The sequence below is a fragment of the Manis javanica genome, chromosome 6 (assembly GCF_040802235.1).
Source record: "Manis javanica isolate MJ-LG chromosome 6, MJ_LKY, whole genome shotgun sequence".
Taxonomy (NCBI): Eukaryota; Metazoa; Chordata; class Mammalia; order Pholidota; family Manidae; genus Manis; species Manis javanica.
In genome coordinates this window covers 75296437-75316322 of record NC_133161.1, presented here as the reverse complement: position 1 = coordinate 75316322, position 19886 = coordinate 75296437, and the positions used below count along the sequence as shown (strand labels likewise).

Genomic DNA, 19886 nt, shown 5'->3' with positions numbered 1-19886 from the left:
AGTGCTGTGCGAATGACGCCACTAAATAATTCTACTGGATTTCCTTTCCAAATATTCCCTCAACAAAGCAGTGCCAGTGCCTCCTCTGTGAGTTAAAAATCAGGTTGCCTAGACCTCATTTCCTTGGAGTGTCCTCGTCGTCCCATTTTCTGCTTGGGGGAACCCAGGAGACCATGAATTCTCTGTCCAGAAAATGGTCTCAGAGGGAGCCTTGATTAAGCATGCAAATATTTGTCAAAAAAATGGTCTTCTGTTTCTAACTAGGGCTCTGTTCTTTGGGTTTTACTTGGTAAACAGGTGGACTCTCTTTTACTCAAGGGAAATGTATGTAAATTAGAAAAATAAGTATCTCCCTTACAAACAGTGACATTTCTTACATTTAACTAAAACTCAAGGAGTTTCTGTAAAAGGAGCTTTATAGTCCTGTTCATAAATCATTTGATTTTACCACGTGTACAGCTGCTGTGTTCATTTTGTTAATATACTAGATATATAAAGACCAACTTAAGACAAGGATAGTATTGGTTGCCATGGAAACCTGGGCGGCTGACAACAAGTTTGCCATATCTGAAAACCCACTGATCACCCTACGTGAGTTTATGAAATACAGGAGGGATTTTATCAAAGAGAAAAGTGACGCAGTACACCTTTTTTCGTACGTAACTTTTGTAATGATTTACTACTTTTTTGGGTTCTGTGTTGAATACTCTTGTTACTTGTGACTGAGATGTATCCTTTCTGTCATGTAGTGCGTAATGCAGTTAGGATTTGACATGGCAGATATGTTTGGAAGAACTTTTAAAGTAGAGATTGTTTGAAATTTTCATGAATGTGTAAGAGGTTTGATTTTGAGTTATTTTATTATTGCATGTGTATTTCATTTAATTTTTCAAGAGATTTAAGCAGAGCATTTACTGAGTAAAAGTACTGAGTTAATACTCATAAAGAGTATTTTTAACAGATCAATTATATTCTTTAAAGCTTATGTCTTTTATATGTTAATGCTATCATTATTTTTGGTTCCACAGGGAGAGCTAACTATTTCTGGAGTTTATCTTTTATTTTTTTTTCACTCTTATGGTTTTTGGGGGTTAACATGTATTTTGATACAAATTATATATAGTAGCATTTAAAAAAATGTATTATTTAAAGTGAAAGCTGTTGAAAGTTACAAATGGAAGTAAGAGTGGGGTGTCATTTTGTTATTAACTTTTAGTTTTCACACAATTTCAAATTTATAGAAATGTGGCAAGAATACTATAAAAGAATACCATATGTCCTCAACCCAGATCCACCAATTGTTTACATTTTGCCCTACTTGTTTGTGATTTCTGCTTCTATTCTTCCCTCCTTTCTGCCACCCTTCCTTTCATCCATTCATCTATCAATTTTTTTTTCCTGAACCATTTGAGGGTAAGTTGGAGACTTCCACTTACTAGGCCTTTACAACTTAAGTGTGTATTCCCTAAGAATAAAGACATTCTCTTATATAACCATAGTAAATTATTAAAACCAGAAAATTCAACATTGATACAATACTTTTAAGCAATCTATAGTCCATATTCAAATTTCACCAATTGTCTCAGTGTTTTTTATAGCTAATTCCCCCACCCCACCAATCCAGGATCCTATTTAAGATCCCACTTTGCACTGAATTGTCAAGTCTCTCTAGTCTCTTTTAATTTGAAAGATTTTCTCAGCCTTTCTTTGGCTATTTTGAACTTAAAACATTTTCAAAGAGCACTGGTCAATAATTTTACAGAAAGTTCCTAATTGTGGGAACGTCTGATGTTTTCTCATATGAGATTCACGTTATGCATCTTTGGCAAAAATACCACAGAAGTGATTTTGTGTCCTCAGAGTACATCATATTGGTAATGTGTTTTAATAGCTATGGTTCTGTTTAAGATAAATTTTAGTTGTGGTGGGGAACCATCCCTCAGAAACCTTTTTCTTTGGTTATGTGTGAAGCAGTATTCTCATTCCTCCCTTAGCTCAAGGAGGATATGTAGTATAGAAACATGTGCATTGGGAAAATAAGTGTGGTAAATTAATAATGAGAGGTGCTATGATGTTTGAACTGTGAGCAGTAAGCATTTTTCATTTCCTTTTCTAAAAGGGGGAGTCAATTTGAGAGTAGCCGGAGCGGGGCAGCTTATATTGGTGGGATTTGCTCGTTGCTGAAAGGAGGAGGCGTGAATGAAGTAGGTGTGAACGTCCATACGATACAAAGTGGTATGATGGCTGAAAATGTTTTCCTAATATTTGGGAGATAATTTCTCAGTATCCCACATTCTCCAAATGTTAGGTTGTTTTTTTTAACAACCAAAATGGTTACTGTAAATGACCAGAGGACAGAAGAGGGAAATAATGAAGGATAATACCTGATAATTTTGTTCACATTCTACTTAGAATAATTTCCCAATTTAGTGATTTACAGAGTATACACAGACAGTCTACTTCTACCTTCATTGAAAATAAGTCCCTGTTTAGCACTTTGATTTTCCAGAGAATTGGGTAATTCCTTGAAGCATTAGCTTACTACTAGTGGGTAACTACCTAACAACTTGATGGGAAATTTCCTTTCTTTTCCCTTATTTGGTAATTTTTGGGGAAAAAAATAGACCAGAGTTTCCAAAAAGTTCCTTCTACTCCTAGCACTAAACCTGATGGAAGTGATTTAAAAGAAAGAGAATCTTTGGGAGAGACTACATAGTGAGAAAAAAATATCCCTAAGTCTTTCAAGTTTCTTTGGCCAAAGAGTATCACCACACCGTGTTACTCATACCATTTATTATCTGAAGCCACATTCTACTCAGTTTGGGGGCATTTCAGGAGTGAAAATGGACACACAAAGATGAACAAGTTCCAAATAATCTAGACATTTATTTTTATTTTATTATTATCCAAAATACAGGCTTAATTATATGTAAGTACAAGTTTTTCAGAAATGGCACTGGTGAAATTTGGACTCAGAATTAGATTTAAGTTTTCAAACTCAAAAGTTGATGATTTCCTGGCTTGTAGCCTTCCTTATAAGACTTAATCGATTAAGATTTATTTCTTACTACTTCCCAGATGCTCAGTTGTTCAGCCTTAGCTATGTATGTTTAAACATTGCTAAATAAAATGCTTGGAAGTTCCTTACTTTCAATTACATTGTGACATTTTTCTCTGACCCATCTTAAATAAAAAATGCTTTGCATTTACACATATTTTATTTTTGTTTTTGTTTTTCAGTTTGGAAAAACTGATTTAATGGCAGTTACACTTGCCCAGTCACTAGCCCATAATATTGGTATTATCTCAGACAAAAGGAAGTTAGCAAGTGGTAAGTTTAAGTGCACGTGTGGTTTAGTATTATTTAAAATAGAGTATGTGTCAAATAGTTTGGAGAATAAAGATTCTTTGGTTGTTTGATCAAAAGGGTTTGCATGAATTATAAACAGGACCTAAATACTTTTTTAAAAAACAATAAAAGGTAATACTTACATTATAGATGAAAATTTCCGCATGAGTAATAAACATGTAAAGCTATGTGATGATAAATTCACAGTGAATTTAACCTAAAAATGGACAAAATCAGGTCAATTTACTCATTTTAAATGGTCTGGTAGAGAATCCTAGGCCTGAAGGTTTAAATCATTCTGTTTTATTATGATTTACTTAAAACAGCTCTTTGTCTGGCTAGAGAGGTAGAATTTCCCTGCTAGGATCAGACCTGATAAAGGGCATAGTAAAATAGGGATCTAGTGAAATATGCTAGCTTTAGAATTCTCATAAAGGTCTATGAGACTAGTCCTGCAGTGGTGCATCCTGATTCCTTGGTTTTAGATTGTAAAGCCTTTTAAGTGGATGCTTTCAGAATGGCCATTTGTTAATATATCTAAAGATTTTATCTTAGTGAAAATTATAAAATCTTGATAGAGTCAACATAGATTTTTGTTTTGTGTTGCATAAAAACCTTCAAATATAAGGAAAATTAGAAAGGAGGTATTACCTTTTTAAAGGTACTTTGAGTAATAAAGTGAAGATTTATTTTTAAAAATAAGAGCTGCTATAAGGCACTTTTTCACTTTGTAACAAGATGTGTATTCATTTTCTCTAGGTGAGTGTAAATGTGAGGACACGTGGTCCGGATGCATAATGGGAGACACGGGGTGAGCCACTTCTATTTGAAAATAACTCACTCTCCCTTCCCGGCTCGGCTGCTGTCTTCTTAGGAGGACGACAGCCTGGAACTTAGTGCACAGAACCTCACCACAGACATGGAAGAGAAAATCAAGAGTAGATTTTCTCAGTGGCTCTGTATATAAAATATTTTCACAAAATACTTAGGAATATAGTTGATGTCAGTTAAGCTTGTAGATCACTTTTTCAGCCTTGAATCTAGACTGGAAATGTAAGAAATAAGGAAAAACTTTGTTCTTGGCTAAATAATTCCCTTTCCTTTCATCTCTTCAGTTCTAATTAGATGGGTTATAAACGGTAATGTGCTAGTAAGCTGATGCTTAAGAACAAAACAAAACGATAAACAAGAAAAGAGCCTGGATTTGTAGTTTTCTTGATTTCTGTGATGTAAATACTCTCACAATGGTTGATTTCAAGCCACCAATGGTTAGTCATCGAACAAGGAACGGGGAAGAGATATGCACAATCTGCTCTCCCGAGAAGTTTCCATTTTTATACCATCCTACCCTTTCTACACCCATCCTGTCTGTTATTCTTTCTAAATAAATTTCACAACCTTTCCTTTCATGCCAAGCTTCTCACCACCGCCTTACTTTAAACGTTCATCATCTCGGGCTTTTATTATTTCAACAACACATTGCAGATACTCAGGCAGCTATCAGGCTCCCTCTCTCCCCTCCAGAACTCCACTTCCATCATCACTAAAAATGAGTAAAGAATAAAACAGTGAACACTTGTATACTATCATCCAGCTTAAAAAAATAAAACACTGCCTACATAGTTAAGTCCCTCTTGTATTCTCTCTTTACTGGTCCTGGACCTGACCAAGGTAACTACCATCTTTAGTGTGGTTCATATCATTCACAAGTTCCCTTTTATATTTTTACTATATATATGGGTGTGTGAGATGAATACATACCATCACTGTGCATATTTTTAGTTTATATGAAAGGTGTCATACTACATGTATTCTTGATGACTTGCTTTTTTTCATCAACTTCATGTGTGTGAAATTCATCCATGCTGATAACATAGAGGTTTAGTTCACTGACTGTATACTGCAGTTTCTCCATTTGCCTCTTAATGCATACAGATTTATGTGTTAAACATATGAATCATATCATTTTTCTGCTCAGAACTTTTGTTGAGTCTCTATTGTCTAAAGAATGAGGTTCAAATTCCTTCCTCCAGTGTTTAAATGTCCATAATCTTTCTTCATCCTCATTTGCAATCTCATTTTCCAGTACTATTCACTTATCATAACTGTACATGGGTTTCTAGCTGTTTTGATTTGTGAACCATAATCTTTTTTTTTTGTTTTGTGGTATTTTTTTTTTGAGAGGGCATCTCTCATATTTATTGATCAAATGGTTGTTAACAACAATAAAATTATGTATAGGGGACTCAATGCACAATCATTAATCCACCCCCAGCCTAATTCTCAACAGTCTCCAGTCTTCTGAAGCATAACGAACAAGTTCTTATATGGTGAACAAGTTCTTACATAGTGAGTAAGTTCTTACATGGTGAACAGTGCAAGGGCAGTCATATCACAGAAACTTTCAGTTTTGATCACGCATCATGAACTATAAACAATCAAGTCAGACATGATTATTTGTTTGATTTTTATACTTGATTTATATGTGAATCCCACATTTCTCCCTTGTTATTATTATTATTATTATTATTATTATTTTAAAATAAAATGCTGAAGTGGTAGGTAGATGCAAGATAAAGGTAGAAAACATAATTTAGTGCTGTAAGAGGGCAAATGTAGATGATCAGGTGTGTGCCTCTAGACTAAGTATTAATCCAAGCTAGACAAGGGCAACAAAACATCCACGGATGCAGAAGATTTCTCTCAAAACAGGGGGGGTGAGGTTCTAAGCCTCACCTCTGTTGATCCCCAATTTATGAACCATAATCTTACATGGATTTTCAGCTTTTAAAAAAGTTGCTCACCGTAATTATATGTTAATTTATAGCCTCTTTTGATTTCATCACCCTATTCTCCATCTGGAATTCTCATTTTTCTCTAAATAACTTGTGACTCTAGCCACTTGAGATTTGTTATAGTTTTTAACTCCTTCATTATACTTAATTCTGTATGTCCTTCTGTTTTGCCTCACCAATTCATTGTAAATTTTTGAGGATTACATCTTACACTAATTTATATTTTTGTCTGACCTCACATAATCTCTTGTACAGATCCAATACTTATTGATTGGATTTGAATTTTGAGCTCCCAAAATGTGCATGATGAGGAAAATAAATGATGGAGGGATTTGTTTAGTAATAAGATGATATGATCAAAGTCTTTTTCTATAATTGTTATTCTCCAATAGTTACTAAATTCCATGTTAGAGATTCTCATCTCTTAAAGTCTATTTAGTATATTATGTCTGATTATTCTGATTAACCATGAAAATAAAATTTTATTGACAATCTACCTAGTGTTAAGCATGATGTGTAGCTAAATCAATTGGCAACACTCAGATAGATACCTGCGTATAGCTCTTTGCATTGAAACTCTTCTTACATCAAACAGGTCTATGCAAGAGAAAATCTCTTTATACAAAAACATTGTCTGGTATGATGCTGTGTACCATATGATCTATGCCAAGCATTATCTACCAGCACTATTTATAGATACATATTTCCCAGGAGTACATTCCCTCCCATTTCTACTTTCTGAAGTTCCTCTGTACTGCTAAATGTTGCAAGGCATTGTTGAAATTAATACCAGTCCTATTTAGAGGTATAAAAGTTAAAATTTTAAGACTGAATTAAAACACAGATATGTTACCCTGCAAAAAAGAAGTTTCAAGTCAGAGCCTAGGAGAGACATGGTATCTGCTTTTGGGTATTTAAAGGACCATGGTATGGTGGAGAAATTAGCCGTGTTTACTACACAACTGCGTGTGCAATTGTAGGAAGTCAGACGTAGCAGAGTTAAAGGTAAGAGTGATCCACAAATTTCAACTGTTCATTTATTAAAAGAGCTTCCCTGTGAGTTTCCTGTCATTGTTGGAAAGCAGACTGAGCTCCCAGCTCTGCAGTCGACAGGAGGCTGGGTGAGGCGGAGACCCTGAGGGGCTCCTTTGGGGCAGGTGTTTGACTTCTAAGGGCCCAACATGAAGTGTTACTGCCTTTCTTCTTGGTCAGTAGGGAGTCATCTCAGGTTTTGACCAGTAAAATAAAGAGAGAAATTGAAGAAAAACTTTTTTCAATTCCATAATTCTGGCAAAGATATGCTGGATTAGAGGGGAAAGTGAGTGTATGTGAGAAGTAATATATGTAAGAAACTTTTCAAATAAAGAATAAAATTTATGACTTCTTAGGAAAATGGAGTGAAGGAAGTAAAATAGTTCAGATAGTTTAAGCCTAGGATACCTTTATTTGGCATGAAACACTTGAAAAATGAATCTAGAATGAATAATTATTGTAAATCCCATTAATTGATACACAAAGCAATAACCACTAGGAAAAAGTAGGGATGTAAATGGACATAGTCCTTGCAGGTGAGTGAGAAAGACTTCATAAAAACTATCCATTAGCATATTAATTTGTGTTTCACTTTTCTAAAAGCTCAATGTAAAGCAGTGTTTGAAAAATATAGGAAATAAAATTTGTATCATTTCTTTCTCATCATTTCATGATAACCATGGTTAATGTTCAAATACTGCTGGTTCAATCCAATATTTTTTCTCTTTCCATTTATACTGTTTTATAAAATCTGGTTCCTGTTAGATATATAATTCCTTAGTCATTAACATTATATAGTCAGCATTTTTCTGAATCTTTATCTTCAACACCATGATTATTAATAACCATATAGTATTCTACTTTATTAATATATTACAGCTTAGTTAACAGTTTTCTTACTACTGAACATTTAGGCTATTTTCATATTATTTGCTATTATAAATTGTGCCACCATGAATATCTTTGTTCATACATTTTTGTACACATGGCTAGTTATTTTCTCAAGAAATATTTCTGAAAGAATTACTAGATGTAAGGATATTTCTCAGTTTGAGGCTGCTTTATGCAAATTGCCAAATTGCTTTCTATCCAAGTTTCTTTTTCTATTGACCTCTTTATTTTGTATGCCTTTAAAAAAATTTTTTTGACACAACTTTAAACTTGAAGAAAAGTTGCAAGAATAGTATAGCAAAGAACTTTTTGTCCTCTGAATCATAAGTTGCTAACTTGGCTCCCCATCACCTGCAAACACCTTAGTGTGCTTTTCCTGCAAACAGGGACATCCTCCTGCAGAACCGCAATACAATCAATAACATCTCATTCTTAACCTTCATTCAAGATTGTCCCTGTGTTTCAAAAATGCCATCTTGGCAAAAGGTTTAGAATCATTTAGTTTTTATGTCTCTTACCCACCCCCTCCAGGCTGGAACAATTTCTCCTCACTCTTTCTCTGATTTTCATGGCCTTGACACATTGACGGATTATAGGCCAGGTATTTTGTAGAATGTTCTGCAGTTTATGTTCCAGCTCAGTCTTAATATTTAAGAGGCAATCATTATGAAATAAATTATTCCTCACTCTCTTTGCTTGAAATTAAAAGTGTGTGTGTGTTTCCTGTGGATGTGTATGCAAATATGGACAGCCCAGAGTCACCATTACTCACCAAATGAAGAATTTAGGAATACATTGGTTGAATAAAAACTCTTGTGATTGAATATAAATGTTGTGCATAAGTGGAATTTATTCTTCCTTTTTTAAGAATAATGTGATGTTCTTACAATGGTCAGTTTTAAGAATAATATACAAACAAGGGAGCTGAAAATACCGAGCTATTGCTTTCCTTCCTTCTTACAGCTATTACCTTCCTAAGAAGTTCACCCAGTGTAACGTTGAAGAGTACCACGACTTCCTGCAGAGTGGAGGTGGCGCCTGCCTTTTCAACAAGCCCTCTAAGGTAATCACTGTGGTCAGAGGTGTTAGTTACGAATCATTCTAATGTATTATAACAACAAGTTTTTAGCAGTTGGACCTTATGAAAGAATGCAGGTAGAAATAGTGTTTGCTTTCTGAAAAATGTCTCTTTTCTGTTTATGTAACCAAATGATGATTCAGGGTGAGCCTACAAAAATGGTTTCATTTTGCCTTTCCTTGTCATTTTCTTGATGCGGTTTTTATTTTCCCCCTTTAGGCAGGTTGTCATGACTCATACTGACAGGAATGGGAGCCTACCTCCCTACATTACTCCCCACCACTGCCTTTCAGAATGAGCAGTGTGAGTGATGTTACAGGCACTTCTCAGTATGAAAACCCAGTCTACTTGAAGAGAAAAGGAAAAAGTCTTTCTGTACTTGGACTTTCTCAGAGTCTTTTACAACTTGCAGAGCATCTTCTGGTTACTGACTCGAAAGCAGGTCTTTCCCATGCAGTTTGGAGGACTGCGTGTTGAAGCAGAATGCTCTGTCCTTGTTAATAATGTGACAGGCTCCTTCTGTGCACCACCGTGATATGTGGCCTTGCCTTTGTGAGCATTTGCTTGGTTTCATTGTTTGCTCACTCCAGTGATACTTAGGAAATGTATCATATTGCATTAGAAAGAAAATTGACAATGTTAAAACTTCTCCCAGAGCTTCAGAAGGGATATTTGAACTGAATCCCGGTTGCTATAAATGGAAAGCAATACAAGTCTTTTTACCAAAATAACTGATTATTCTGACTCAGAGTAACAGATTAAAGGTATTTTTTATCTGGGTGAGTTTTAGTTCTGGCTTTCAAAACTGTCTCATTTGTTATGATCTCTTAACTGAAAATGAAATCTAGAGATGAGTTGATTCCTTTGTAGGAGAGGAGAGAGTGAAATCAGGTGGGGATTTCATTGCTGCCTTCTTTATTCTGCTTTTTCCCTCTTATGAGTTAGGAAAGTGTGTGTGTGTGTGTATGTCTGCTGATAGGTGTGTGTTCACTTCCATTCTGTAATATGTAAACTTGGATCAACTTTTGAAAGAATAGTATATATCTGAAGCAGCAACTATTTACTAATTTTATCTATCACTGCAAGATAAGTTATACTCAAAACATAATGAAAATGATGAATTAAAAAATAAAGGTCTTAAAATGTACTCTTGTACAGGCTAAAAATTGCTTCCATTTTGGGGGCAAATTATTATTGCTGTTCTCACAAAGCTGTGTTAACAGGAGGAGCTATCTGTTGTAGTAAATAAATCAGTGGATTTATTAATTTTTATGATGTTCTCCTAATTGTGAAATAACTTTGCATTCCACAAGGAGATACATTTAGTAAAGGGCTTTCGAAGATGATTGAACTTGATCCTCACAACAATTTGTGATGTAGATGGGCAGCTAATATTATTATTTCTGTTTTAAATATTAAAACACTTGGGCCATGAGATGATAAGCCATTTGCCCCAAGTAAGCAGCTGAGCAACCACTGAATACAGACTTTCTCACTCCAAATTCCTTGTTTCCTTTTTGAAATGAAATGTCAGGAGTCAGTCTAGCCTGGGCTTAGTCAATGGATCATTTTTTGTTTTGGTGGCATTTACCAGACTTTACTTGAAATGTGTGCTACATACGTAAATATGATTAAATCTGAAATGGACACAGAAGTAGACACTTCTGTTCTAAAGGTTCCAGTTCTAAAGTTCTAAAGTCATGCTTTCAAGTTAGGAAAATAAAGATAGAGTGCTTTGACATGACCGACAGGTACGCCAGATGGATAGATGGGGCACTTACAGTCTCTTACAAAGTCTTTGATGTTGCTTTTTCTATATTTCAGTCCCTTTTTGGTTTTCATCCCACAGCTTCTCGATCCTCCTGAGTGTGGCAATGGCTTCATTGAAACTGGAGAGGAGTGTGACTGTGGGACCCCGGCAGTAAGTCCCTGGGTGCTTTGATGATGGTTTCTTTTAGGTTATTCAGAGTCATTCCAGGTCCGCACATAGAGACAGAGCAAGTGTTACATCTAGAAATTTTATAGAATTTGTGGAAGATTGTTCTTGTGAGGTTATACTTTTATTTGAGAAAATATCCTGGTACCTTCAGGAAAATGACTCCATTTTTTGATGTTCTACAAATGTTTGTATTCCTTAGGAATGTGTTCTTGAAGGAGCAGAGTGTTGTAAGAAGTGCACTTTGACTCAAGATTCTCAATGCAGTGATGGTCTTTGCTGTAAAAAGTGCAAGGTAAATAAATATTGAGTAATGACCAGTGGACAGAAAAGAGGATGTATTTGGTTAAATTGTTAAGGCTAAGTAAATATAATCTAATAACAATAGTGATATCTATAATACTTAATACTTAAGTGATTAAGTGCCAGCTCTTTTACAAGGATCCTCACAAAATCTTGTGAGGTATAGTTCCTATTCCTATTTTTAATCCCATTTAACGGATGAAGACACTGAGGCATGAAGTGGTTAAACAGCTTGCCCAGGGTCTTATGCCAGCTAGTCAGGGAGATGGGTCCTGAACCTCATTACTCTCCCGAGTTGTCCTCTCACTACTGCCTTCCTGGGGAGCATGCATAATAGAGGAAACCAGGTGATGCTAACGATGTTTTTCCTTTCTTTGTAAAGCCAAGTGTATATTCAATTGATTGTTCTTTCTTGCTGCTCAGCTTGGTGTATCTTTTGCATTAGCTGTTGAGGGAGCAAAGGCTATACTGTTTAGACATGACAACACCTAGCATATGTTGTAGTACAGGAGAGTTTAGAAGGCATCCTTCTATATGTTCTCTGTCTTCTTCCTCCCAAAATCTGTCTCCAAATATTTAAGCCTTTACATCAAGACTAACAGTTATTTGAGGCTTATCTTTTTCAAAGAAATCTATTTCTTTTTTCTCTTATATAAAATCTGGTAAAAAATTCTATACTATTTCTGAGGTTTATTATCAGTCTCTTCCACTCTGTGCATTTTATGGAGGCAGAGCCAGGATTTACACAGTCATCGGTACAGGTCCTTAGTACATATTTGTTGACTGAATGAATAAATAGATGGCACTCTTTTATTGATTATTAGCTGACTGACTAACTAGTCTAAGAAGTTAAGGGAGAGTTGGATAGGAACCTATGATATTAATTATCCAGTATGTGTCATACATAGACTGTGCCAAACACTTTGAATTTATATCATTTTATACCTGATTTCTCAACCCTGGTACTATTGACATTTTTTTGCTGGATAATTCTTTGTTGTGAGGCTGTGTCTTGTGTATTGTAAGACACTTAGCATCTCCCCTGACTTCTGCCTATTAGGTGCATGCATCACCCCTTCCAATAATGACCAGCAAAAATGCCTCCAGACATTGCCAAATGTCCCTGTGGGGGCAAAAGCATACTTGCTGAGGCCACTGTCTTAGATAATGCTTACAGCTATGCTTCTGGGATAGGCATTACAGGAGGCCCCCCTTATCCACAGTTTCAACCTTCCATGGTGTCAGTTACCCATGGTCAACTGTGGATCAGAAGTAAATGATCCTTCTTCTGACATATTATTAAGATGTCAGTAATAGCCTGATGCTACGTCACAGTGCCCAGGTCATCCCCTCACTTCATCTCAAGTAGGCATTTTGTCATCTCACTCAACACAAGAAGGGTGAGTACAGTACAATAAGATACTTTGAGACAGAGACCACATTCATATAACTTTTATTATAGGATACTGTTATAATTGTTCTATTTGATTATTAATTATTGTTAATCTCATACTGTGCCCAATTTATAAATTAAGCCTTTTCATAGATATGTATGTATAGGAAAAAAATAAAGTATATGTGTGTAGGGTTTGGTACTGTCTGTGGTTTTAGGTAACCATTGAGGGTCTTGGAACATATCCCCTATGGATAAGCAGGGGACTACTGAGTTATACTGATCTTTCCAATGGAGCAAGCCCAGCCTCAAGAAAGTGCAATAACCTGCATAGGCTCTTTCAGCCAGTGAGGAAGAGATGTGCAGTTACATCACAGAGCTGCTGGCAGCAATTTCTGCTGTTTCCACTTTACCACTATGTCTCCAGCAGTTTTCTAAGACAAGCAAGATACTGGCAGAGATCTCTGGAGTGCTCTCCAAAAAAAGGAAGATTAAATGAAATGTGAAACAGACGTTCTTTCATTCTGGCTACTATGATTTACTCTGTCAGCTTCTCCAACTGCCATAACAAGGGATCCCCAATCATTTATTTTAACCCTCATGTTTTAAGACTGCCCACCCATAAAATGCATTTAATTGTGCCTCTTTTTCTTTGATGTATAGAATTAGGCTCTTTGTGATCTCATCATTTCAAAGAACAAGTACAAAATCATAGAATTAAAATACATGCAGTAAAATGGTATAATTAGCTCTGCTACAAAATAAGTTACAGTTGTAACAGTCAAGTAAGACCTTTTTTGCCACTTTCTCTACCCTACATTCCCCATTCTAACCCCTACCCTGGGCTCCTGGAGGAGCCACAGGCAGATGGTCAATGCAAAAGGGGCAATAGAAGAAGAAGGTAAGAAAGCCTGTGTATCTATCTCTGTTTTTTCCATATGTATTTATAATAAAGTGTCTCTTAAGTTAGAGTTGGAAAACATATTTTTGTAAAAGGCCAGATAGTAAATAGTTTAAAATTTGTAGGTCTTAAGGTCTCTTGTCTGTTACTCAACTCTGCCTTTGAAAGCAGCCATCAAAACTACAGAAACGAATGGCCGTGGCTGTGTTCCAATAAAACTTTAAAAGAACAGGCAGCACACCAGATTTTGCTCTCATGACCATATTTTCAGACCCCTTCTGTAAAATATTGCTTATTTACTTATTATTTTTCTCCTCCCATTAGTTCATAAGTTCTAAGAGGACAGGAATTTGGGTTGATTTATTTACTGCTGTATCCCAGCACTTAAAGCAAGCCCTCCTTCACTCTGTTTTCTTTCAGAAGTTTCTTGGTGGTTCTTGAACATTTATACTTTCAATATAAGCTCTGCCTTAAATCTGCTCATATTTCTACCTCAATGTTCTAAAATTGTGGTTTACCCCAATCCCAAGGAGGAAGAGAACCAGAGTATATGAAATTAAATGATCTTGCTGATTTCTTGATTTTTGTGGCCCTTACTAACATATAAGTTCCTTTTGAGCAGGATTCTTGTGTCTTATTCTCCATTGAGTCCTCTGTGGCTATAAAGGACCTGATACATTTTAAGTGCCCAGCAAATACCTGATGAATGAACAAGTGAACACAAATTTTGTATGGATCTTCCAAAAGATATGCTGAGCTCTTGCCTGGAGTTGACAGTGTGCTGTTCATGTTGTAGGAACAACAGGAAACTCAAGTGCCTGGAGAGTTGTGAGCAAGGGAGAGAAGATCAAAGTTGGCGGGGCGAGGGGGAGGGTCCCCAAATAATGTGGATGTTTGTGCTATCAGTCATAAAATCATAGAAGGATCCAGCTCCAAACACTAGCCTTTTGAAGTGGAGCGGGTGGGGGGGATGATAACTTTAATCTCTGTTTTGTTATAGTGAATACTCTTGCAATTTATAAATCCAGTGAGCTGAAAGATTTATGTGTACCTCCCATATGTGTAAGAAGTATTTATGGTGGCTGAAAAAATGCACAGAAACTCCCATATGTAGGTACAAATAAGAGAAACATTAAACATTAAAAAAAGAATAAAAGACCGAGCTATAGATCTGTGTGAAAATGAGGCAGGAAAGAAGAGAAAGGAAAGCACAGGAAGAAATCTCTTTGCTAGAAAATTTCACTTTTGCAACTCAGCCCAACGTGTAGCTTTCAAACTCTTGGCAGAGCAGGCAAAAAAAAGTAATTGATGAAGGTGCCCACAGACTGAGGGGAAAAGTGTGAATCCAAAGCTATTTGGAAGAAAGGATTCCTAGAACTTGGACTGGCTTGTCCTCCTGGTGGAGCTGTACTGCCAATACCACCAAGTAATCTCTTGTTTTAGTGAGATTGCATAAGGCTTCTGTGTGGTAACTATGCAAATTCCTTCATACTTGAGAAACTCTGAAAACTTTAACCACAGTGACTGTGGTTTTCACAGACTACCCTCTTAAAATAGGTTGATATTCCTGTCCTCAAAATTCTCATTTTTCCTTTTTTTAATGAAGGTACTGTGAGGTTTTTTTTCTTCAACAGTTTTACACATTGAGTTTTATTCATTTTAGTTTCAGCCGATGGGGACCGTGTGCCGGGAAGCAGTAAATGATTGTGATATTCGTGAAACATGCTCAGGAAATTCAAGCCAGGTAATTCACAGAACAACTACTCTAAACCCCAGAGGAAAAAGCTGGGGCAGCTCTGTTGTGCCCTGAACCCCCAAAGAAATGTAAAAGTACAGGATGCTTCTGATTATCTTTCACATCAACTCTGCCTCTATTTTTATTCACTTCTCAGGAATTTAATCAAAGTTTGAGCAAATGTCCAGCATAATTTTGTCTTAATGTTGAACTAACCTAAGACTGCAGGCATGCCTTAACTATTTCATTTTTGTTTTATTTTTATTTATTTATTTTTATTAAAGTATCATTGACATACAGTCTTATGAAAGTTTCACATCAGCAACACTGTGATTACAACATTCGCCCATGTTATCAAGTCCCCCCCATACCCTGTTGTAGTCACTGCTGTTTGTCTCATGAAGGAGGAAAGAGAACGACTCTCTCTCCTCAGCTGGCTGAACCAGGAGTCAGCCAAGGCAGAGGGGTCCCACAGAGCACTGGGTTCTGAGAAAGGGTCTGTTTCTCTGTCTTGACTCCTGTTTATCTAAGACAGCCGGTATCACCTCAGCCATGACTACCTGCTCTTGGATTTAATATCATCTAGTTGTAAACAGAGAATATAGGGAAGTTGATAAACTTCAGAGAGGCTCACAGATTTCACAAGGTTGGTGAATATACAGGCAGTCCTCGATTTGCACAGTAGGGCAGGACCGCAGAAATTACCATGCAGGCTGAAAACGTGTAGTCATCTTACCAACCAGTGGAAAAAATGACAGTTGTTCTGTGATCTTTAAAAAATGTTACCAAACTATGAAAAACTCTTACGATTTGTTTTATATGAAAAAGGAAATAAAAAAACCCTAATATTTATTTAGCACACTAAATTAAAACAAACATTGAGAACTAAAGATTTTGTTTCTTTGTGAAATACTTATGAGGAGTCGTTTGAACTGTGCATGCCTTCTCTTTATCATAAACCTTAGGGCCCATAGTGAGCATCTTTTTTGTTTTGTTGGGTTGTTATATTCCTTTCTAAGTTCAGATCAGCTTTTGATATTTTAGTCTTTGTGCTTTCAATGTCATGAGACATCTCCAAGAGACGTGGAGTTGTGAATGTGTTTTTTTGCCAAGCAGCAGTCAGTGATTTTTGCCAGGAACTTTGTTGACATTTGATTTGAACTTCCTCCGTCATCACTTTTCATTTCTTTGCTGCATTTTCATCTGTGCTGACCAATTCCCTCTTTTGATTGTACAATTTTGTGAAATGTCATGTGCTGTCACCTAGAGAAAGGGAGACAACACAACCGCAGACTTTATTGTCTTTGCATGAACGAAATGAACAGATAGATGGACAGTGACCACTGACATACTTTGAAAGCAGTGGCAAGACGGGTCGTTGACCATGATGGTCATCTGTCAGTTACCCAGTGCTGGGTGCACTGAAGAGCTAGTAGCCAAGTTTGGGCTTCATGCATTTATGGTTACTTTATAGTGGTAACTGAAACTGGAACTCTGTTGTTGGGTTACTGATATCTTTTAACAAAATATGATAACTGAAATTCATACATTTTGGAGCCCGGCAAAGTGAGGACTGCCTGCATATTCTTTCCTCCTGAGAAGAGGGATTCAGTAGTGGCATACCTACATTAACGATCAAAAAGGTTTTACTTTGAAGATGCTCATCCTAAGAGACCTTTCATATAAAAGCATTTTGCTTTCTTATTACCTAGTTAGCATTGTTTTTCTAAGCTAACACTTGATGATAAAGATACAATGAATGATTACCTCACCGGCTCCTGGAGGGAAAGTATTTTAAAACAACATCTTTGGTTATAAGATTACACAATAAGAAGGAATCTTAAAAGAATCCTGAATTCAAAAATAATATACATACGAAGATGCGCTTACTACTTGGTTGTAACAGTATAAATTGGAGGTAAGTATAAGTGACTATTTTAGTACATTGGTTACATGGTTTGCTGGCTCAGTGCAGTGTTTTATAGCTATTACAGATGATGCTTAGAAAAAATTTCTTATGACATGAGGAAATTCATATGATGAAAGTAAAGGGAAGAAGCAGAATATGAAATATTACTTATAATTTATTTAAAGCTATGTTTAAAATACCAAATTCTGTAGAAAAAGGTAGGGAAAATATCCATCAAACTATAAAAAGTAAATTGTCATGGGTGGTGGAAATGCGAGTGATTTTTATCTTTCATTTTTTTTTTATGCTTACATTTTCTAACTTCTCAAATGAAGATATAATTACTATCACGATAGAAAAAATGTATAATACATTAAAAAATTGTGGTTCGTTTATATCTGTATAATTTTCTGTAGTTGCTATAGGGAAAAACAAAGGGGCTATGAGGCACAGCTTTTTCTAACATACTCCAAGTAGGCTTCTGCTGAAGAGTCATTTTAGGTATCAAGACTGTGGTGCTTCCCATGATAAAAAAAAAGAGGAAACTCTTTACTGTTCCATTTATGTTGGCATCCCCCTCACTTTGTTGTGTGCTCTTGTTTTTCTTGCTCTGAGGAATAGCCTATCTACATAGAGCAGGGAGCTCTTCAGTGTTAGCGTTAGCTGCGTCATCGTCATCGCTGTCTGTCCTTTTTCTCTGCTACTTTGTTACCAACAGTTTTTGCCTCGGTTAGATCCAGATCTTTGGGAGAAAGTGCACAGGTTCTTGTGTTTCCTTTTGCTCTCTCTTGATCTTTGTGTTTTTGTTTTCAGATTATTTGAGAGACCAGCCATATTATCAGACTTTATCTGTAAAATGAAAACATGAAAGGGATCAGGCCTGCCTGCTATGTTGTTGTACATTTGGTTCATAGTTCTGTTTTCTTTTCTTAGTGTGCCCCAAATATTCATAAAATGGATGGATATTCCTGTGATGGTGTTCAGGTAGGTTATTTCAGCTTTATCTAAATTTTTCATGTGTAGAGCATGAAAGAAGTGCTGAAATGTTATCAAAACAGGGAAATCAATTTAAATGTTTTATAATCAATTCTGAAGGTAAAAGGCCTTTATAATATTTGTGGGTTAGTTTTCTCAGTTGTTAACTTTTCAGTGTCCTGCCTTAAGCAGATCTTGCATCACTAATGGGCATGCTTTCCATTCTAGGGAATTTGTTTTGGAGGAAGATGTAAAACGAGGGATAGACAATGCAAGTACATCTGGGGGCAAAGTAAGTAAATAGTGTGGCTTGACTGTTCTCAAAGTGTGTTATCAGACTGAAGGACACATGGGCTAGAAGTAAATTTTCAACAACTTAATCCTTTTATCCATGGAAGTGTATGCTCTCTTGAGCAAGTACAGAATGATTGGGATGGGGGAAAATTGAGTCATGCAGGTTTGTTTTCTGAAAAAAGAGATGCAATTTTTGTTTCCTACACTTGAGAAAAAAATAATACCTGACAGCAAGAAGTAGGAACAGAAACTACCAACATAATTAGTTAAAACACACACACACACACACACACACAAAGCAGTCATCTTTTGATTAGTTTGCAAAAGTCATTTTTATCTCTTAGATCAAATGACTCCCATCAACCCACTCTAGCTTTAGCAAAAATATAATCCTGATAAAGATGATGACATAACTTGGTATGTTATTTGACTCTCAGAGATTTAGCATGAATTCAAGTTTGTCTAAAAGAAGAATAAAATTAAGGTTTTTCTGAATAGCTATTAAGAATAAGTAAACAAGGTTGAAATTGTACGACTTTCTTGAATCTTTATAGAGCATAACTATTTTAATGAACTTGTCTTTATGATTAATAAAGTGAGAGATTTGTGCTTTATATTTGGCACGGATTGAAGTGTGCAGTATTTATTCAAGAAATCATTTGGTCGCATCTTCCCTTAAATTTTGGCCAAATTCTAAGGAGTGTTGTTCTTGGAACCTATAGCCTTAATCCTGTCAAAGGTCTAAATAGATTTGTTTTCCAAATTTCCAATGAGCAGTCATGAAAAATACACCTAAGCCATGGATGTACATGGAGAAGGAAACTGTGAAACAGGATACCAGTTTTGGAAGTGGTAACATTGTAGTAAAGGAGAGTCCTTACCTGGCTATTTTCCTTTACTGCAAACATTTTGAGCAACTCACCTGTTCTATCCAACCCTGATAGAAAACTCTATTCTACTTCAGAGGTGATGGCATCGGACAAATACTGCTATGAAAAACTGAATATCGAAGGGACGGAGAAAGGTAACTGTGGGAAAGACAAGGATACATGGATACAGTGCAACAAACGGTGAGATGGAGAACTTAGCCTAGAGTATAGCCCTTAGGTTCTTAAAGGCATTGCTCTTTGAGCTGCCAGGAGTTTCCCGTGCCCTGCAAAGCATCTATTGCCTTCTCACCTCACTTCTTCCCAGCATTCCAGCATCACCTTTGTGGACAGTACTCAAATTTAACATGTGTACTGACCTCTCTCCTAAGACCAGGTCATGCTTGCAGTAGCCTCAGGACTTTCTCA

General features: G+C 36.1%; 1 protein-coding gene and 1 long non-coding RNA gene across 30 annotated transcripts in view; one reads left to right on the top strand and one right to left on the bottom strand.

Annotated features, from left to right (window-relative positions):
• ADAM22 (ADAM metallopeptidase domain 22) overlaps positions 1-19886 on the top strand; it is a 238654-nt gene that overhangs the window by 175165 nt on the left and 43603 nt on the right. For all 29 annotated transcript variants that reach the window (XM_036990656.2, XM_036990655.2, XM_036990657.2 and 26 more), the window contains exons 11-21: positions 489-655; positions 2120-2204; positions 3241-3331; positions 4109-4160; positions 9031-9130; positions 10995-11066; positions 11284-11376; positions 15342-15422; positions 18256-18306; positions 18526-18589; positions 19556-19661. In XM_036990656.2, the coding sequence (XP_036846551.2) occupies positions 489-655; positions 2120-2204; positions 3241-3331; positions 4109-4160; positions 9031-9130; positions 10995-11066; positions 11284-11376; positions 15342-15422; positions 18256-18306; positions 18526-18589; positions 19556-19661 (962 nt within the window). The remainder of the gene's footprint in view (positions 1-488; positions 656-2119; positions 2205-3240; positions 3332-4108; positions 4161-9030; positions 9131-10994; positions 11067-11283; positions 11377-15341; positions 15423-18255; positions 18307-18525; positions 18590-19555; positions 19662-19886) is intronic.
• LOC108401854 (uncharacterized) overlaps positions 15433-19886 on the bottom strand; it is a 43815-nt gene continuing 39361 nt past the window's right edge. The window contains exon 3 of the long non-coding RNA XR_001854280.3: positions 15433-18171. This is a non-coding gene — a long non-coding RNA (uncharacterized lncRNA). The remainder of the gene's footprint in view (positions 18172-19886) is intronic.